Source organism: Manacus vitellinus, unplaced genomic scaffold (genome assembly GCF_001715985.3).
Source record: "Manacus vitellinus isolate BGI_N305 unplaced genomic scaffold, ASM171598v3 scaffold_27_pilon, whole genome shotgun sequence".
NCBI lineage: Eukaryota > Metazoa > Chordata > Aves > Passeriformes > Pipridae > Manacus > Manacus vitellinus.
Window position 1 is genome coordinate 996781 of NW_021940039.1, and position 17848 is coordinate 1014628.

Below are 17848 nucleotides of genomic sequence, written 5' to 3' on the forward strand. Positions count from 1 at the left end.
AAGGCCGGGCAACGGCGCGAGGCCGCTTCGTGGTCGCACTTAAAGACTCCTAAGATGTGTCACAGAGCGGCTCCAGCGCCTTCGAGGAACGCGGGGGTGCTGGAAAACCCCGCGGGTATCCCCTCTGGAGCGGCTGGACGACCCCCCCAAACCCATGGGCAAAGCTGCCCCGAACCACATGTAACATCGAGGGGATTTTCCACACGGTTTTGTTTCCCTTCCACTTTCTAGCACAGCAAGAAGGACATTGCCGTTTGTTTGGCAGGACAGAAATAAAACGCCTTTAAGCACGTTCTCAATGAGGCCACCTGAGGATGAATGAACTCCACTACCTTGCTAGTTTCGGTGGTTTGAGACTGACAAAGCTCAAAGCTGCTCCCACGAACTTGTTTGTATCCTCTAACGATGCTGGAACAGTGAAACAAGACACTGGGATGTGTCCAGAATCACACAGAGGTACACTAACTTTGCTTTTGTCAAGTGTTTTCAGAGGGAACCCGAGGCTGAGAAGTGTGAAGAAGTAATGTCCATGTTCTATTTTCTCACCTCAATCTCTTCCAGGTTTCTTAGTCACCTTTCTCTCATTGTTTTCAGTCACTGACCTTTCTTTCTTCTCTGAGAACATTTTGACACGGGCAGATCAAAGCACTGGACACCCTCCTTGGAGGGGAGGTTGGACTGGGTGGCTCCTGAGGTCCCTTCCAACCTACAGTCCTGCACCATAGGGAGGTTCTTTGGTGGCCCAGCAGCCCCAGTGTCCCAGGACAGTGCACACACACTGGGGCAACCACAGGTGACGGAGGAAGGGAAAGTGTCCCAGTGGTTCCTGCCCTTTTGCTGGTCAAAATGAACTTGGGTTTGTTGAGTTTTTTGGGCGTGCTGTGATGTCACTGGCAGGGATGCAGAGCAGTGAGGGGGTGGGTCAGAAGGCCCTTGTGGGCATTCTTGACAGGGATTTCTGTAGAATTCCCCCTCAAGGGCTGGATGAATGCATAGATGGAAAATGAAAATGAAATGAGAAAGCAAATGACAGTTACATGGAGCTCGTCCAAAAGGAAGCAGTTTGGAAAGAAAAAGAAAAAAAAAGCTTGACATGCTGCTTTAATAGTGACCCAGGCTCATATCAGTGCCATGCAGCTGCTATTGATGGGGATGAAGAGGTTCCCACCTCCTTGTCATGAGTGTGAAGGAGATAACTCATATCTGCTGTCCATTCTGCCCGTAATCACCAGTCTGGTAACTTTTCCAGTTCCCAGACAGCTTCCTCTGCCTCCTCTTTCAAAGATTATCTTTCACTTCTCAAGTCACTTGGGGATTTTAGTGATTCTACTGAAATGTAGTTGATGCTGCTGTTAAAATACACGTTCTGGTGCTTGCTGGGTTATGAATGTGCTTCTGACTCAAAAACACACATCATCTCTGATCCTGTTTATGAAAGATAAAAGATGAAACCTTAAGAGGGTGTTTGAGGGTAATATGGGCTTTACAAGGCATCTGAATGGCTGCGGATCCCATTTTAATATTTGCAGAAATAATATAAAAGTCCTCAATATGAAATGTTAGGGTCTAGAAAAGGGAACAGTGTTTTGGCACAGTGTATAAACACATACCAGTCTCCAGGTGCCTCTTTCTGTCCCCACATCAGAGGTGATCTTCAAATGGCTGAGTCGCTTGAGTGTTTTGAGGCTCGTCCTAATTCTGTTGCTCTCATTCTCCAAACACCAGGTCCTGTTCAGTTGGATGTACGCTGCAATTACTAAATTAGAACCGTGTTTCACTAAGTCTATGGAAAACATCATTTCCTATTGGGAAGTGAAGTGCTGGAGCAGCCGTGGAAAACAAGTTCCCCAGGCAAGGGCACTGCAGCCGTTGTGCCACGGCTGCTCCTGCAAGCCAGAGCTGGGCCCTGCAGGACCCTGTCAGTGGTGATGGGGCTGGGGGCAGGAGGTGGGGGTCAACCCAGTTTTCAGCCCTTGAGACACTTTACAGTACTGTCACCAGCTTGGTGTTAGATTTTGCTGCATAAAATTTACCCAAGTCAAAAGGGAAAAGCAATGGAGGTCTGTTGAGGCAGCTAAAGGAGAGGCAATGCTGGTGCTCCCTTGTGCTTCTCCCAATTGTTCTTGAGTCTTTCTGGCAGTTTTCGTCCTGCAGTCAGGGGGAGGAGGAGAGAAGAGCCTTCCAGTGAGTTTGCTCAGATTCAGTGTGCTGACCCAGACAGGCGAGACCTGGGGCAGATGGGTCTCGTTTCTCTTCATACCTCAAAGCCCAGCACGTGAACATGTGGGGGGTTAAAGGATAGGATATGTGTCTTCTTCTCCCCCTATGTCATCTTTATTGAGAAATAAAGAGAAATCCAGAGTGTTAATCTGAACCTCCCCTCTTCCACCACCCTAACATGCGGCACTGCACTGGTTGGACCAGCCAAATTATCTTCTTATCCCTCCCCACTGCTGTTCTCTTCCTTTCCTTGGGCAACTGAGACATGTCTATTGCCGAGTTTATTCAGGCAAGACTGTAAAACAAATTATTTAAGAAAATAGTTTGGGAAAAGTTAATTTGGGTCAAAGAAGGATTAACCGAGGAAATTGTTTCTTTACATCCTTCTGCTCAGAAGTAAGCAAGGAAGAGCTTGTTGAGCCCATTTTTGAGGTTATTTTGTCTGTGCTCTGTCCTTTCAGTAGCTGTCATTGCTTAAATCCATCTAACTAGATGAGGAAGGAAGGAGATTCAGTTTGAGAGCAAATTCAAAGTGAAAAGATTTGGCCAGCGACATGATGAAAGGGATAAGTGTAGGTAGAATGGGATTAAACAGAAGTATTCTTGGTATTGAACACATGGCTCAGAAGCCTGTAACACTCTTTGTAGCCTTATTTGAAACCAACTTTATATTGCTTTTGCATGGAAAAGGCAGGATAAAACTAATTTAAAAAATCAATGTGAAACCGAGTGATATAGAAATTGTTTGATAGAATTGTTTGATAGAATTGATAGGCAATTATGAAACCTCATTGCAAAACATCAGGAGCAGCATCAGGGAAAGACTGTGCCAGGAAGGACAGTTGGATTTGGAGAGGGTGATCCAAAGGAACCGTCGCTGGGGCCGGAGCTGCCCAGTGGCAGCAGCTCTGTGCTGGCACCTGGATGCTGCACAGAGAGAGACCTGGCTGCAGCATTCCCCTGGTCCAACGGGCAGGGGAGGCAGAGACAAACAGCAGCTGGTTGCATCCCCACTCCTCTGTGCATGTCGTTCCCTCTCGGCTTTAAAACCTCAGTCTAAAGGAGCAGCCTGTAAAAGTAGAATTCCCTGGGCCTTCTGAAGAGTTCCAGTTCCTACCATGACTGTGTGTTCTGTGTGCACAGCAGGACGGTGGTTGGTTCTGTGGTGTGGCACAGAGGCAGTCCCACTCTGTGGTGTGCAAAGCCTGTTGTCCTCACCACTCTGGGAGTGAGGGAATAGCTTGAATTGTCTCACTTGAGGAGCAAACACAAGGGCAAAAGGAAGGCACAAGACCAAAACTGACTAAGAAGTCAGCAGAAGAGCCAGAAATGGGGTCTGCTAACTCTGTGCATTATTTGTTGTTTAGGGTATGCTGCCAGTATTAATAACAAAAGAATTGGCTGGGTTTCCACATTTGGGCTATGAAAAATGCATGTGTGTGCTGCTGCAATCAGGGGAGCGCTGTGCTCGAGGAGCAGCGCTGCAGGTTAGCACTCCGACAGGGTCCCCGTGGCTGCTGCGCCTCGCTGCCTGTCACCTTCTGTAGTCATCAAGTGGATAAAGAATTTTTGTCATGCTGCTTCATGAATGAAGCCTGTGCTCCTAAAGAGCATAAGAATTAGCTCTGAAGTGTGCATTAGCACAAAACCGAGGATGTTGAAAATCATAAAACCTAAAATACACTCTCACTCCATTTTCCCTTTCCCTTATCCTGACTCTGAGGGGATGGAGTCTGGGTTTAGTTTGTCATGGTTTTTTTTTTTTTTCCACTGGCTGCTGCTAAAATGCTTGGGATTGTGGAGAGCTACCAGCCCTTTGCTTTTAGCATCATTCAAAAACCTTCCATTTAGAAACCATTCTGATATCTTGGTGGTTTTTTTTCTTCCTCGTCTTTTTTTAACTACTAAGGAAATTTGCATGAAAATGGAATCATTGTTTCTGAAGAGTTCCATCTGCTCCTGCTGCTTATTCTGGAGCTGAAGTCATAATCCTCTGCTTGTGAAATTTCCCATTGAAGAGATTTTTGGCTTGTTATAGTTTCAGCACAAAATTTCAGAACAGAGGAAATATAGATGCTTTACCTAGAAAAAAAATAAAAAAGAAAAAGCCTTGAGATGACATCAGAACTGCCAGTGCATCTGCAGTCAATACACTGTAATTCCAAAGGGACTGAGAGAGTAGGAAATAGGACAGTACTAGAGGTGTGAGGGGCTTGGAGTGGGAAAATGCATTTCCTCACAGTGTCAGAGCTTTGGCTGGGGGTAATGAAGGAATTGTAATTTTCTGGGTGGCTCAGTACATTAGGATTCCTTTTGGTGGAAGGGAAAGGGCAGGATTGGTTCGGGGCAACAGGAATGCTCAGACCAGCCAGAAATGAGCAAAGTCCCTTTAAAAGAGCTTTGGCCGGAATGGAACTGCCAGGGAGGATCCATGAGATGGATATTCATGTAGCCGCCGTCATAGCCCTGTGCCTGCTTCAGAGGAATATTCTGCAAACAAGAACGGGATTTCGTTGTTGTAATTCCTTCTCTTCCTGGCACTTGTGTGTTTACTTACATTTGTGTGCAGTGCCGAGTGCTCGTGTGTGCCTGCGTGTAAATGCCGGGCACATCCTTGCAGTGGAAGCAGTAGGGGACGGAGAATCCCGTGGGCTGGGAGGTGACACTTGTCCTGCTCGGCCCTCTGTCGCTATGCAGAAATGCTGCGGGAAAGTGGGTCAGGGCGGGCGGCGCTGGCACGGCCGGGCGGGCAGCGCCGGGACCCCGCGGTGGGCACGGATCGCGTGCGGGGCCGCCGCGCCTGCATCCCGGAGATATTCCGGGAGAATTAGTGACCTCCTTTCGCATCCTCATTTACGGGATTGTTTCCCGCACCACGTGCGGTGTTTGTGAACATTGCATATGCATGAACCGGGCTGTGCTTAAAGTAGGTAACACTCAGTCCTGCTCGGGAAAAGCAATTCGTCTCCAACGTTTGGCGTTTTCTCTGTTAATTAAATCGTGGAGTGCACGTGTGCCCCTGCGTGCAGCGCCCGTCCTCCGGGACTGCCCTGTTAACCCTTCCCAGTATTGGCAGTTTCCAGAAGAGCTCCTCTCCTCCATCACTGCAGACTGAATTCACACACCCCTTCTGCTCATCTCCTGCACTCCTGGGTTATCTCCTTCCCCGTGTGATGGCTATCACGGTGCATTCCTCCTCCTCTGGAGCAGTGCCATGTGCACACTGCTCTGGAACTCCAGCAGTAGGAGGTGGGTCACAGAATCATAGCACAGCTTGGGTTGGAAGGGACCTTAAAGATCATCTAATTCCAGCCTCATTGCCACGGGCAGGGATGCCACCTGCTAGATGGGGTCGAGGGGTCAACAGGTCCCATCCTGCTGAGCCCCGTCCCCCTGCCAGACACTCCCTGTGCTGCCCCTGCACATCCCTCCCTGGCTTGTTTTCACTTCTCCCTGGCTGTTGGCTGCTGAACTCTCTCACTTTGTGAAATCTCTCCATGTATTACCCCTTCATAGGAATTGACTCCTGGAGATGTTAGTCCACAGCTCTGTCTGCAGTCAAGCATAACCATTAAGAGTTATTGAACTTTCATATACAAATCAGAGGTATAATTTACCTCCTTAGGGACAAAGGATGGCTGATACCAACAGATCAGCCATGCTCTGTGAGCTCCACAGGAAACACACTTAGCTCAACACAGGTAATTACTGCAGCTTCCTACCTACCTCTGTTTTCTTGCTGTTCTGTACCACCACAGTGCTCAAGTACCAGTGATTTAGGAAAGCCTGGCCATCTAATCCTCACCCCAATCAGTCTCTTGCTCCCTTGTTAGCATCTTCTTTTATCGCCTCCATCTTCTGTCTTATCTGTCCCTGGCCTTTAGAGCCTTTTAAAGAGGTAATTTCAGTCTGCTGCTCTGGTAAAGCCTGGACTCATACAGGTGAGGCACAGCTCAGCTGCTCCCTGGGTCCAGCCTGTCCTGCTCTGCCCAAAGGCCAGCTGTTTATCCAGGGACTCCCAAGGAATCCACACTTCTTACCATCTAACAGCTGTGCTGGTCTCTGCCACAGTGGCTTTCAGAGGTTTCTCTGGAGCTGGGGAGAAGACACTGGATATAAGGCACCAACCTCCCAGCTCAAGGCACAAACCCTGATATCCCAAAAAATTCATTAGTTGGACTCAGATTGCAATAGTAGATATTGGCAGAGGATAATGGACTGCATTGTGTGGATATTGAATGCTTTCAGAGGAGAAGCTGGTACTGGGCTTCAAGGATAAGAAATACTGGAAAATTTATATATAGATACCATTCTGTAAAATGTAACCACTTCTTCGAGAGGAAAGCCTATGCAAAAGTTTGTTATCAGTTTTGGTACCTTCATTTTTGAGGAAGGGTCCCTTTCCCTTGTCTGAGAATCACAGGAAAGCAGGCGTTTTTCAGATCTGTTGTGTGTGTTGGGTCAGTTTGTCTTTGTTTTGTGTGCAGGTGAGGCTGTGAGCTCTGCTGGTGTCACAGGTGGGGCTGGGGCTTTGCTGCCTGTCCTCCAGAGCTGCCCATGGAACTGTGGGTGAGCTGCAATAGCATGTACACATCCTTCAAACATAGATGTTTCTGTTACTGCTGCATATAACTCCTTTGTTTTCTCTTTTTAAATTAACTTCATGTTTTATTCCTGTGTGCAGAAACACAGCGACTCACATGTATGACCCGAGCACAAATTCTGCACAGCTACAGCGAAGTTCCAAATGAGACTAGAAATTACATGTAGCTCTGTGATTTAATTTTCTCTGACATATTGAGTCTATGTTTTAGCCTACAGAACTCCACAGCTGTGCCCTAATTCTCTTTTCCTTGTGATCTCAACATCGCTGCCTTTTAAGGCATTGCTATTCTTGGATCTCAGCAGGACACCATGTTAGACTGTCACCCTGCTCGCTGTATTGCCAGTGCAGAAAGCAGCTTCTCCCTGGACTTGCAGAGAATACGTGCAAGGAAAACTTTGGAGCAATTTAGTGGGTGGATGAGACTAGGTCAGAGTGCTTTATATCCTACATGACAGCATATACTGACGTGAGGGTGCAGGGGTTCCTCTGTGATCGTGGTCTGGGGGCATGAGGGAAATGTTTATATTTTGTTACAAATAACAAGCGATAATGTAATTAGGCTTCGGCAAGACTCACACAGGAAAAGCTGGATGTCTCTTTTGCTTCAAAGAAGAGGGTTACTGCCCTGTGGGTATTTATGTTCTGTTTTGTTAAGTGACATTTGTATCTCCGGAACTTATAAGTTTAATTCCTGATTTAACCAAATATTGACTGTGTGTAATCCCAGTGTGGCCCTTATCTAACATCTTACAAGAGCTCCTGTAGACGTAGTTTGAGCACAGTTTGCTAAATTTGGCGTAGGAACTTGCTGGATGTGATTTAGGCTGTTCTGACACCCAGTGTGGCACCTCACCGTGAGATCTGTGGATCTGAGCATCGAGGGTGTCTCCTGTGAGTAGCAAGGGCTGTTTTCAGGAGTACGTGTGCTGCAAAGTCATCACAACACAGCACAAAGAGCCCCATAGTTTCTGCTGATAAGATGCCTGGTGGTGAGCACTGGGAGTTTTCTATTTGCCTTGTTTCCAAGATATATGATAAAAACCCTACTGCAGATTTTAATTTTTAACTTCTAAAAATCGTGTGGGATTATCCTGGGTGAGCAACACGAACATATCATACCATTGGAATGTCAAAAATTTAATGCAGAAATCCAGGCGCTGTTGTTGGGGCAGATCATTTTAATTTCAAATCCGAATCTTACATGTTTCCTCTACAACCATCTCACATTTCTCACAGCACCCCGTGCTGCGGAGGATCCCTCCGGCTAAACCCGCTGCGCTGCATTGTGGGAGGATTTATGGAAATGGTCGGCAGCCGGCGAGGCCGGGAGAGCTGGGAAGGGAGCTCTGTCTGTCCGTCTGTCTGTCCAGCACACACAGAGCGCTCTGAGAGGAACGGGGAGAGCTCCTTTGGTTCAGCTGATCTGCCATCCTCACATTCCCAAAGCCAGGAAAGGCAGGGCGGTCGCGGGGGTCCCATGAGGTTCCAGTGTTTCTCTGGAGCTGCGGTGGGAGCCGTGGGGAGGCCGGTTGTTCCCGCAGGGAGCAGCTCAGGACAGGCTTAATGAGGGGAAATCAACCCCCCTAATTCGGGGGCCAGCATCAGTCACGGGGAAAGGTGGCTTCCTCCAGCAGGCAATTTAGAGGCATCTGTTAAGAACTAATCACAGTCCTAATGTGGGTGTCCTCCTAGCACGAGGCTCCTGCACAAGGAATTAAGTCCCTGACTTTGCCTGCGGCTGCTCTGGAGATGCTGTTCCATGCCACTGTACAGAGGAGCTTGGAGCCTCTTCACTCATGAGGCACGAAATTTGGAAATCTCTACGGCCTCGATTCCAGGTCTGGCGTCTGTTGGTTTTGGTCCCCTGTATACTCACTGTTTCAGTAATCAATGTTTCAGCATGACCCACTCCTGCTACTAGATGTCCTGCAAGGTCAGTATTGCTGAAAAGCCATTCCATCAGCTGTGCTCCAGCACAGCAGCATCTCACACTCCTGCTTTTCCAGCAGACTGCTCTGGTCCTGGATCCATGGGTCCCTTCTCTGTTGAGATGCCTTAATGAGGCCGAGGTTTGTGGTCAGGGCTGCTGACAGGAAAGAAAAAGGGGAAAATAAAAATGAGCATAGGAAAGTGTTGTGAGAAGAGCTTTACGCAGCATTCATGGGATTTAATGTCCTGAGGACACAGTTAGAGGAATTCAAAGAAATAAAATCTCTATGACAAATCATAGAATTGTTGCATTGCATTTAATGTATTTTAATTGACTCTGGTTTTGTCCCCCGTTGGTTTTATAGTGCTGTCATCTGGAAGACAAAGTATAGAGCTGTGTTTTCCCAGCAGAGCTGTGCCTGTGTCTGCACTGGCTGGATCTAGAAGACCAGACTTGGTGTGAACTGGATAATTACCCTGTAAATGAACCAGAGCAAATGTAGGTTTGAGAAGTCTCTTCTAATGTGAGTAAAATATTGACTAGCTACCAATTAAGTTAGCATGAGGCTGGATCATGTGGAAAATAGCATGTGAAGATGTAGTTAGACTGTATAGTGAGACGTGTGTACATTGGGATCAACTTGATATCCAAAAAATTAGTTCCACCATGTGGAATAAGTTCTTGACTCCAAAGCAGACACTTGGCACAGAGCAGATCCTCTGCTGCTTCAGCCAGGGAAGTAGCTGGTAATTAGAGGTTCATCATCTGTGAATCACCACAAAAGAAAATGAGGGCACAGTTTTTGAATGGGCTTGATGAAAACAGAGGGATATTGGGATTAGAGATTCATGGTTTCTTCTCTGGATTTGGAGAAGAGTGTGATTTGTCATGGGCTGCATTGTTGGTGCACCCTGCCTGCTCCTCTTCCTGTCTGCTCAGTTTGTCTGGAGGTTGTTTGGGTTTGTTTGTGCAGGATGACCACTTTTCTCAGTTTCTCCTGCTTTCCTCCCCATTTGTGAAATTAAAGGAAATTCCTTAGTACACAGAAGACCCTGTTTATCTTTGAGCAGCTTCCCTATGTAGAACAGTTTTATGACTATAGGAATTCCATCCTGAAAATGTGCTGCAGTCCTGGGGGCTTGTGTTGTGAGCAGCCAGTTGTAGCTGTTACCACCATGCAGTAGCTTTCCAGCTCAAGTACATTATCTTATTACCATAGATTTAAATATTTGATTTACAAAATGTTGCTGACTGATACTCCAGCAGTATCATATAAGACACATCACAATAGATACAGAGTTTAAAGATTGTTTTAAATGGCTTTAATACAGACAGGGGTCAGAAAAGGCAAGATAACAGCAGAAGAGGCTATGTCAAAAAGTAATTAGAGCAGGACAAATGGATTGTGCAGGCATGTCGAAGGCTGTTATTTCTGTAGGCAGTGAGTAGGAAAGGTGTTAATGTAATGTGACAGATCTGGAGCAAAAATGAGGGTGCAGGGAAAACAAATAGGAGCTGACCAATGGAATGGTTTAAATTATGAGGTTTGCTTTAACATAATTTGATTACACATGAAAGAAATGTTTAGTGTAGTTTCTTTGAAAACCTAATTGTCTTAAATACTGCATGTTGGATTCAGCCTTTACACCCAAAGCAGCAGTCCCTGCACTGGGGCAGGCTCGCTCCCTGTCAGGAGCAGGCATGGGAATACTTTGTCCTGGGAGGCTTCACGAATGACAGGAAGATGGAAGATTTTCTTCCTCTGGTGTTAGTCTAATAAAATTGGCTCTTCTTTGAGTCACGTACATCTTAATTTGGGACCTCGTGCTGTCTGGGGTGGGTGGTATCTGGGCCTAGGAGCAGCTGGTAGAGGTGATGTGTGAATTATCTAGTTTATCAGAAGGAAAGGATGAGGATCAGGTTTAGCAGAAGGAATACAGGGAGGTAAGAGGTATTTTTTCAGGATTCAGCTCTTGCCCCGTTCAGAAGTGGGAGCAATATTAGTAGGAGGGGGGAGCAGAGCAGAAGTGCCCAGATTTCCAGGCTCCTCCAAAGGAGTGGACTGAATACAAAGATTTAACTTCCCAAGCACTGTCCTCCTGTGCTGTGTTGTGCTGAAATCACAGGACCTGCTGTGCACACAAGGAATTGCCTTTGCAGCCAGGACAACCTGTGTAGCTCATGGCAACATTTCCCTCACATCTGCAATAGTAGAAACAAAATTATGAAAGCATTTTTCTTGAGGAGCCACCACTGCAGCTTTGAGCTGGGCCTTTCACATTGTAGCTGGACAGCAAAAGGGGATGACAAATCATGGACCCTCCTCCCCCTAAAACAGGGCCGGGTGTGTCACTGGGCCACCTTGCTGTGCTGGTTGCCTTTTCTTTCTGCTTCAAAGCCCTCTAGAAAGGAAACTGAATTTATGTAAGGATTTCTTGAGTATGGGATTTCTCCTGCCCTGTTGTCCCATGCCACTTTCTCTTCCCTCAGTTGCCCTTGCCATTCTAACAAATATATTTTCCGTAGATTTTGACATTTCACAATTTTATTTCAACTTGCCAACATCTCAAGAAGTAATTGTGGTTTATAGGGGGTTACGGTGAGATATGTTTTAGGTGGTAAATCAGTCAGTCTCCAAGCTGAGGTGTTGGCAGGGGTTCTTACAGAAGCTGAGAGTTGGGGTGATGGGGTTTTTTTTGAGTGCAATATGCTGTTTTCTGCATGGATGTATTCTTGGCCAACTACCTGGGAACAAAGGGGAAGTCTGGGGGCATTGTCAGGGTATACCAGATGATTCCTCCATAATTTTATTCCCGTGTTTGTAAATTCTGGAAGGACTTTTCTGATCAGCTTTTCCTTTTCTTGTTAAAAAAAAAAAAAAAGGATTACAAACTTCGACAAGTTAAATGGAATACTCAAAGAAGATTGGGGGGGAAAAAAGGACATCTTAAATACCTACTCCTAATGACAGGAGAGCTAATTGCAGTAAAAATAAAACCAAGGTGCCGGCCCATGAGCAGGACCCGTTTGTCCTGGCACCCCGGAGGTGAGGATGCTGCAGAGCTGTTGGGGCAGTGCTGGGGCCAGGAGGGCTCTCTCCCCAAAGCTGAGGCCGGAGCTGGTGCTGAAATGCGGGTTCGTATGGACTGAGCTCGGCTCTGCCGAGCCTGACCCGCGGCGTGCCCAGTCCGGGGGGACTCTCGGGGTGTCTGTGCAGGGCCGAGACTGGCACTCGTGATCCTCGTGGGTCCCTTCCAGCCCAGCCCGTTCCGCGGGTCCGTGGCTGTGGTGCCGGCGCTCCGGGGTCCCCGCGGCCCGGCCGTGTCCGCCGGTCGGATGCTGCCCTCTCCTGTCCAGCTCCTGTCCAGCTCCTGTCCAGCTCCTGTCCGGCCTGTCCGGCCTGTCCGGCCTGCGGGGGCAGCGCTGGCCCTGCCGCGGCACCATCGCCCAGGGAAGGGGCAGCGGGTGTGGAGGGGCTGAGCCCTGCCCGGGGGTCGGGGCTGGGGGCCCATCTCTGCGAGCCCGCAGGAACCCTTCAGAACAGCACGTGTTAAACCTACTGTGAAGCCCAAGGGTGAGGATTGTCGATGTTTTCTCCCTTTCCATAGAATCCAGGCGTTTCTCTGGGCCTGGTGACAGCCCTGCCACACCAAGGATGCTCTGCCCGTGCTCAGCATCGCAGCCCCATCCCACGTGTCCCCCACGTCTCCCCACACCTCCAGGTTCCACACATGGTGTATGAGAGGCATGGAGCAGCCAGGTTGTTCCCAAACAGGACTTGCTCCAGCTCCTAATGATCCAAAGCAGCTCCTGAGCCTCTGTGGTCACAGCAATGTGTTGGTGCAGGTACAGGATCTACATCTGTAGTTCTGAAGGTTTTTTCCTCTTTGTTTTGCCATCTGACCTGAAATTTGAGGAAACATCCTCACTGTTTGTTTGTTTGTTTTTCCCTGGGTATACAAAAAATTGCTGCTCAGCACCAAACTGCCATTTGTAAATAGTGCTGAGAACTATAATAATTACACTTATAGTAACAAAGTTGGTCTGTTGTTGATATTATTAAAAACATCAGCAACTGCAGCAGGCTGCTGTAGCTGTGTGAATCCAGTTTGTCTAAGTCAGCCATAAAATCATCTTTTGGCTTTTCAGTTTATCACTTTAATGCACAAAACTTTTTCTGCCTCTTCAAACCCAGGAGATACTCTCTGCCTCCTGCCCTATGGGCCTCTCCTCATTTCCTGCATCCTGCTAAACATAATTTTCTGCCCAGGTTTGGGATGAAAAGCTTTTGGCTCATTTGTGCCCACGCTGTTGATGGGTGCACTGGTTCTGTGGGTGGGATATGCTGGGACAAAGCCCTGCTGCTGCACCCAGTGTTTGCTTGATGGATTCTGTGCCTGCAGTTCAGCCTGTGGGAGAAAGAACTGACCACAGGAGGATGGGGGGGTGAGGGTCGGATCCTGCCCTGGGCCCACTGTTGCCCCGGCTGTGCAGCGCTTGGTTCTGATAATAATATTCCAGGAACACTTAAATAACAGTTTTTACAATAAATTTCAGGTCCATATCATTAGATTATTTTCTGTGCACTGGTCTCTCATCTGATTTTAGGTATTTTCTACACGGTTGTATAAAATCTTCATCAGAGTCCTCAGTTATTTCACCATCATCCTCTTCCTGCTCAAATTCAGGCAAAGGCTGGAAGGTCCTGTCTGGGTAGATCTCTGAAAGTTTATCTTCAAAGTATAATGCAACTGCAGGGCTGACATTTGCAATGGGGACCCAGCCCAAGGACTTCCCCATGTTTTCCAGAATGATCTGACATTGTGTGACCTGATTTGGTTACTGGGAGTTACAGGAGATATGCTCCCAGAATGGATGGAGTCATCCCATAGGAAGGGAATGGAGCTCAATTGCCTGCTCATAGAAATGTAAAGCTTCTCCCTTTGCAATTCTCCTTTCTTGTACTTTCCTGCTAAGGCAGTAAAGCCATATACTTCCCATGCCTACAATCCCATTTGTTTTCCTTTTTTCCTCTGAAGGCGACCTCTCTGAGGAGCCCTTAACCTCCCCCTGCCTTTTCCTCTGTTACACAGAGCTCTCTGCTGTTTGTCACCCACCAAGGGAGGTGCAATGAAACGCTTCTTGCAAGCGCTCAATAGACTGGGATGGCAAATTCAGTAGCCAGGCAAATAAAAATATAAAAAACAGATAACTCTGGAAACTGATAAGAGGATTCTATTTACACAGTGACCTATCAAACTAGCAAGAAGGAGGAAATTGCTTAATTTTATGTGCACCAAGTGACCACCTTCAGCAGAATTATTAACTCCACGCTCCTGGTGCGTTTAATGCTGGGGAGCAGAGGAATTACCCGATCTGTTGTTAAACCATTATCACAGGACGTCAGGTGGATATTTATTATCATTCCATGCAGTTCCTTCCACAGCTTCTCTAAGAAATTTTATATATTTTTTTTAATTTTCTCTGAAATACCTGCATACATAGGGAGAGGGAAATAGATTTTTGGGGGAAAGTACGTGCTGTGTTTACCTGCAACCAGTCCTCTCACTGCAGTGGCTGGGAGCGGTAACGTCCGCAGTACTGAGGCTGCTGAGATGTGTTCATCAGAATTTATATAATTTATTCAGCTACATTTGCAAACCAGGTTGGTTCTGGTGCAGGGGTCTTGTTCCCTGGCACGGGGCCGTTCCTGCGCCTGCTCAGGCCGTTGGTGTCGCACAGCAGAGGTGCTGCCAGTGGCACCATTTGTTGATAAAATGAAAACAAAGCCAGGAGTTGAGTATTTCCTTAGGATCTATTTGCTGCTTGAAATCAAATCCACTTCGTTGTTGTAGTTTGGCCCGTGGCCAGCTCGGTGGTGTGGGGCAGCTCGGGGTTTGTCGCCTTCAGTGCCGAGATGTGCTGGGTTTTGTTATCCACAGCCCGGACTTTGTTCGTGCCACAAAGGGGCCGATGGCTCAAACTGCAGGGACACAACAGAGCCCCGATTGTCATGAAAATGGGCAAAGCCTTGCTGGAGCCCTGGGAATTATGAAACTGTGGCTGTGGGTGGGAGAGCAAGAGTGAGGAAGGGCTGCCCCTGTCCTGGGGCCACGTGGCTCTGCCAGCCCTGCTCTGCCCAAATTTGGGGTTTTCATCAAAGCTTTTAGGGATTGGCTGTGGTGAGTGATGGTACTGGCAGAAAGTGTCTTGAGAGACCTGCACTGGCCTGGCCTGGCACTGTTCAACCCATTTTGGCTCTGGCTTGTGACTCCAGTTTAGCTCTGTATTTCTGAAACCGTCACATGTCTTAAGAATTCCTTCTCTTTGGAAGGGCAGCCTCATGGCACATGCCTGGGGAGAGAGGCAGCACCTCCTCTTGCTTCCCATGTCCATCCCTCATGGCTTTAAATCATGACAATGAATCCCTTGCAGGCAGCAGTGCCATTTGCCCATTTTTGGGCAATGGTTTTGGCTTTTACTGTTATGAATTGGTGTCATTCTAAAATTTTAGATGTTGGTTACGGTAGCATCAGCTTTTTCCATCTGGCATGGGAATTGGCTGATTCAGGCCAAAATAAGAACCAGCCACTCTCTTTTTCCTTCGCCCAGACTTGCTGCAAGGCTGTTTGGGTCAGATGAGGGAATTCATCTTTCCTTTCTCTTTGCCTGGCCTCTGCCCATTTCCAGTTTGGCCTCTGATTTTAGAGAATAGTTCCAGATCTCTGCAATTATTTTCTGCCCTTGGGGATTTATTATGGACAAACTGTGATGCGTATTTAATGCAAGTTTGAGTAATTTGGAAGATTTGGGTTGTTAGGGCAATCATTCCTTTTCCCAGCCAGGTTTTGTCTTATAATTGCAATTTCAGAATTAGGAGGGGTTTTTTGGTTGTTTGGGGTTTGTTTGTTTGGGTTTTTTTTGGTGTATCTCTGTTTTGAGCCCCAACAGCAGTTGTGGGAGCAACTTTGTGTTATCCTGAGATTAAGTTGCTTTATTTCAGCCCTCTGTGTCCACATCACACCGCAGCGTTACAAAATAAGCGCTCTGCATTCTGGTCACACTTCTCCGAGGGGTGCCGGGAGCCAGGGAGGGCTCACATGGGATGAAGAATGCAGAGCGTTGGGAGCAGCACAATTGCAAACAGCTGTGTCAATAGTGCAGCCAGGCCTGGCTTACCTTGGCCATGCGCTGCGAGGGCACAGCACCGGCTCCTCGCACAGCCCAGCCCCGGGAACTGCCACGGTGAAGAGGAGAGGTCAGTCCGAGGAGCGTGTCACGGACCCACCCAGCAACTGCACGGATTTACAGCATCAGCAAACCAGAGTCTGGGCCGGTGCAGGGCGGGCTGGCAACAGCTTGCTCCTGCAAGTGCACCTGCTGTGCAGAAATGCTGGGTTAGAACAGGATTATGAGTAGAGAGACTCACGGAAGGGTTTAGGTTGGGCTTGGGGTTGGCACGGACCTCTGAGACCGTGTGGCCAGCCCCCTGCCCAGGTGGTGTCAGCCAGAGCAGGGTGCCTGGGCTGCCAGGAGGATGCCACTGAGCTCTGCCCTGCATGCACACGAGGTTATTTGCATTGCTGGATGTCACCAGAAAGCAATAAGATTTCAGGCTCAGGAAGAAGTGAAATATGACCTCTTTTGTTGCCTCTGCGCCTTGTTTATTCTAAGTCAGCCATTTCTGAGAGCGCATTTAAACCCCGCAGTCCTCAGGATGAGGAACAGAGCAGACTGTGGCTTCTGAGGAGAGTCAGTTTTGAGACATCCAGACATCTGGAGGACAGGTTGGATTGGGCATCAGCAGAAATGCTTCTGGGCATTCCCTTAAATGCTGCCAGTGTGTTGAGAATTTGTTTGGGCTTGGTCAAATACAGCTGAGCACCAGGACAGTTTATCAGGCACCTCGTGTCTGCAGCCCTAAGGACAGGTGAACTGCACTGTAGCCCACTCCATGTTCACAGCAGCTCTGGTTGTGCCCTGGGAGTGCTCTGCCAGGCGTGGGCATGGGAAGGGGTTTGCTCAAGAGCAGCATGGTGCTATCTGGCCCACACTGGCCTGAGAGTGGCTGTGCATGTTGGCTGGTGCTGCCTGTGTCTGCTGAGTTGTCAAACCCATTGATCTCAAGTTCGCTTTTCACTTGTGATTAAAAATTAAACATCAGGTTTTGGCCAAGAGTTGTTATTAGTATAAAGAAATAATTTTTATAGAGTTACAGAATCCAGAATGATTTGGGGTGGAAGTGACATTAAAGACCATCTCATTATACCCTCTGCCATGGGCCAGGACACCTTCCACTAGATCAGGTTGCTCCAAGCCCTGTCCAACCTGGCCTTGAACACTTCCAGGGATGGGGCAGCCACAGCTTCTCTGGGCAACCTGTATTTTCACACTGGGGATCCCTCATTTTGCTGGGGGATGTGTGTCAGTGGTACCTGTTTCATACTGCAGTGGGCAGTTCTCTTGACTGCCCTGGAGTTGGTGGAAGGACTGTGCAAGGTGGTGGCCACACTCTGGCTTGGGACTGGTGGCCAGTGGGGACAGCTGGTGGCTTATGGCGGTGGCCAATGGCTGGTGGCTGATGGCCAGTGGTGATGGCTGGTGGTTGGTGGTGATGGCCAGTGGTGATGGCCAGTGTCCAACAGCTGGTGGCTACTGCCTGGGCTGTGCCTGTGGCGGGGGCAGTGGTTGGTCAGTCAGTCGGTCGGTCAGTCGGTCTGTCGCTCAGTTGAGTGGTTAGTTTGTCTGTTGATCAGTCTGTCCATCAGATGGTTGATCAGTTGGTCTGTCAGGCGGTCAGGTCTGGCAGTCTGTGGGTCGGTCTGTCAGTTGGTCAGTCGGTCGGTGTGTCAGTCTGTGGGTCGGTCTGTCGGTCGGTCTGTAGGTCTCTCTGTCAGTCAGTCGGTCTGTTGATGTGTCAGTCTGTGGGTCGGTCGGTGTGTCAGTCAGTCGGTTGGTCGGTCTGTCAGTCGGTCGGTCTGTCTGTCAGTCGGTCAGTCGGTCTGTCTGTTGGTCAGTCGGTCTGTCTGTCAGTCGGTCGGTCTGTCTGTCAGTCAGTCGGTCTGTCTGTCAGTCGGTCGGTCGGTCGGTCG

At 48.3% G+C, this 17848-nt stretch overlaps 1 protein-coding gene across 1 annotated transcript in view; it reads left to right on the top strand.

Annotated features, from left to right (window-relative positions):
* The first annotated feature begins 175 nt into the window (after positions 1–175).
* The window catches only part of LOC103764794 (steroidogenic factor 1), a 68335-nt gene continuing 50662 nt past the window's right edge, over positions 176–17848 (top strand). The window contains 1 exon segment of the mRNA XM_029960504.1: positions 176–456. Within this exon segment, the coding sequence (XP_029816364.1) occupies positions 315–456 (142 nt within the window). The 5' untranslated portion in view covers positions 176–314.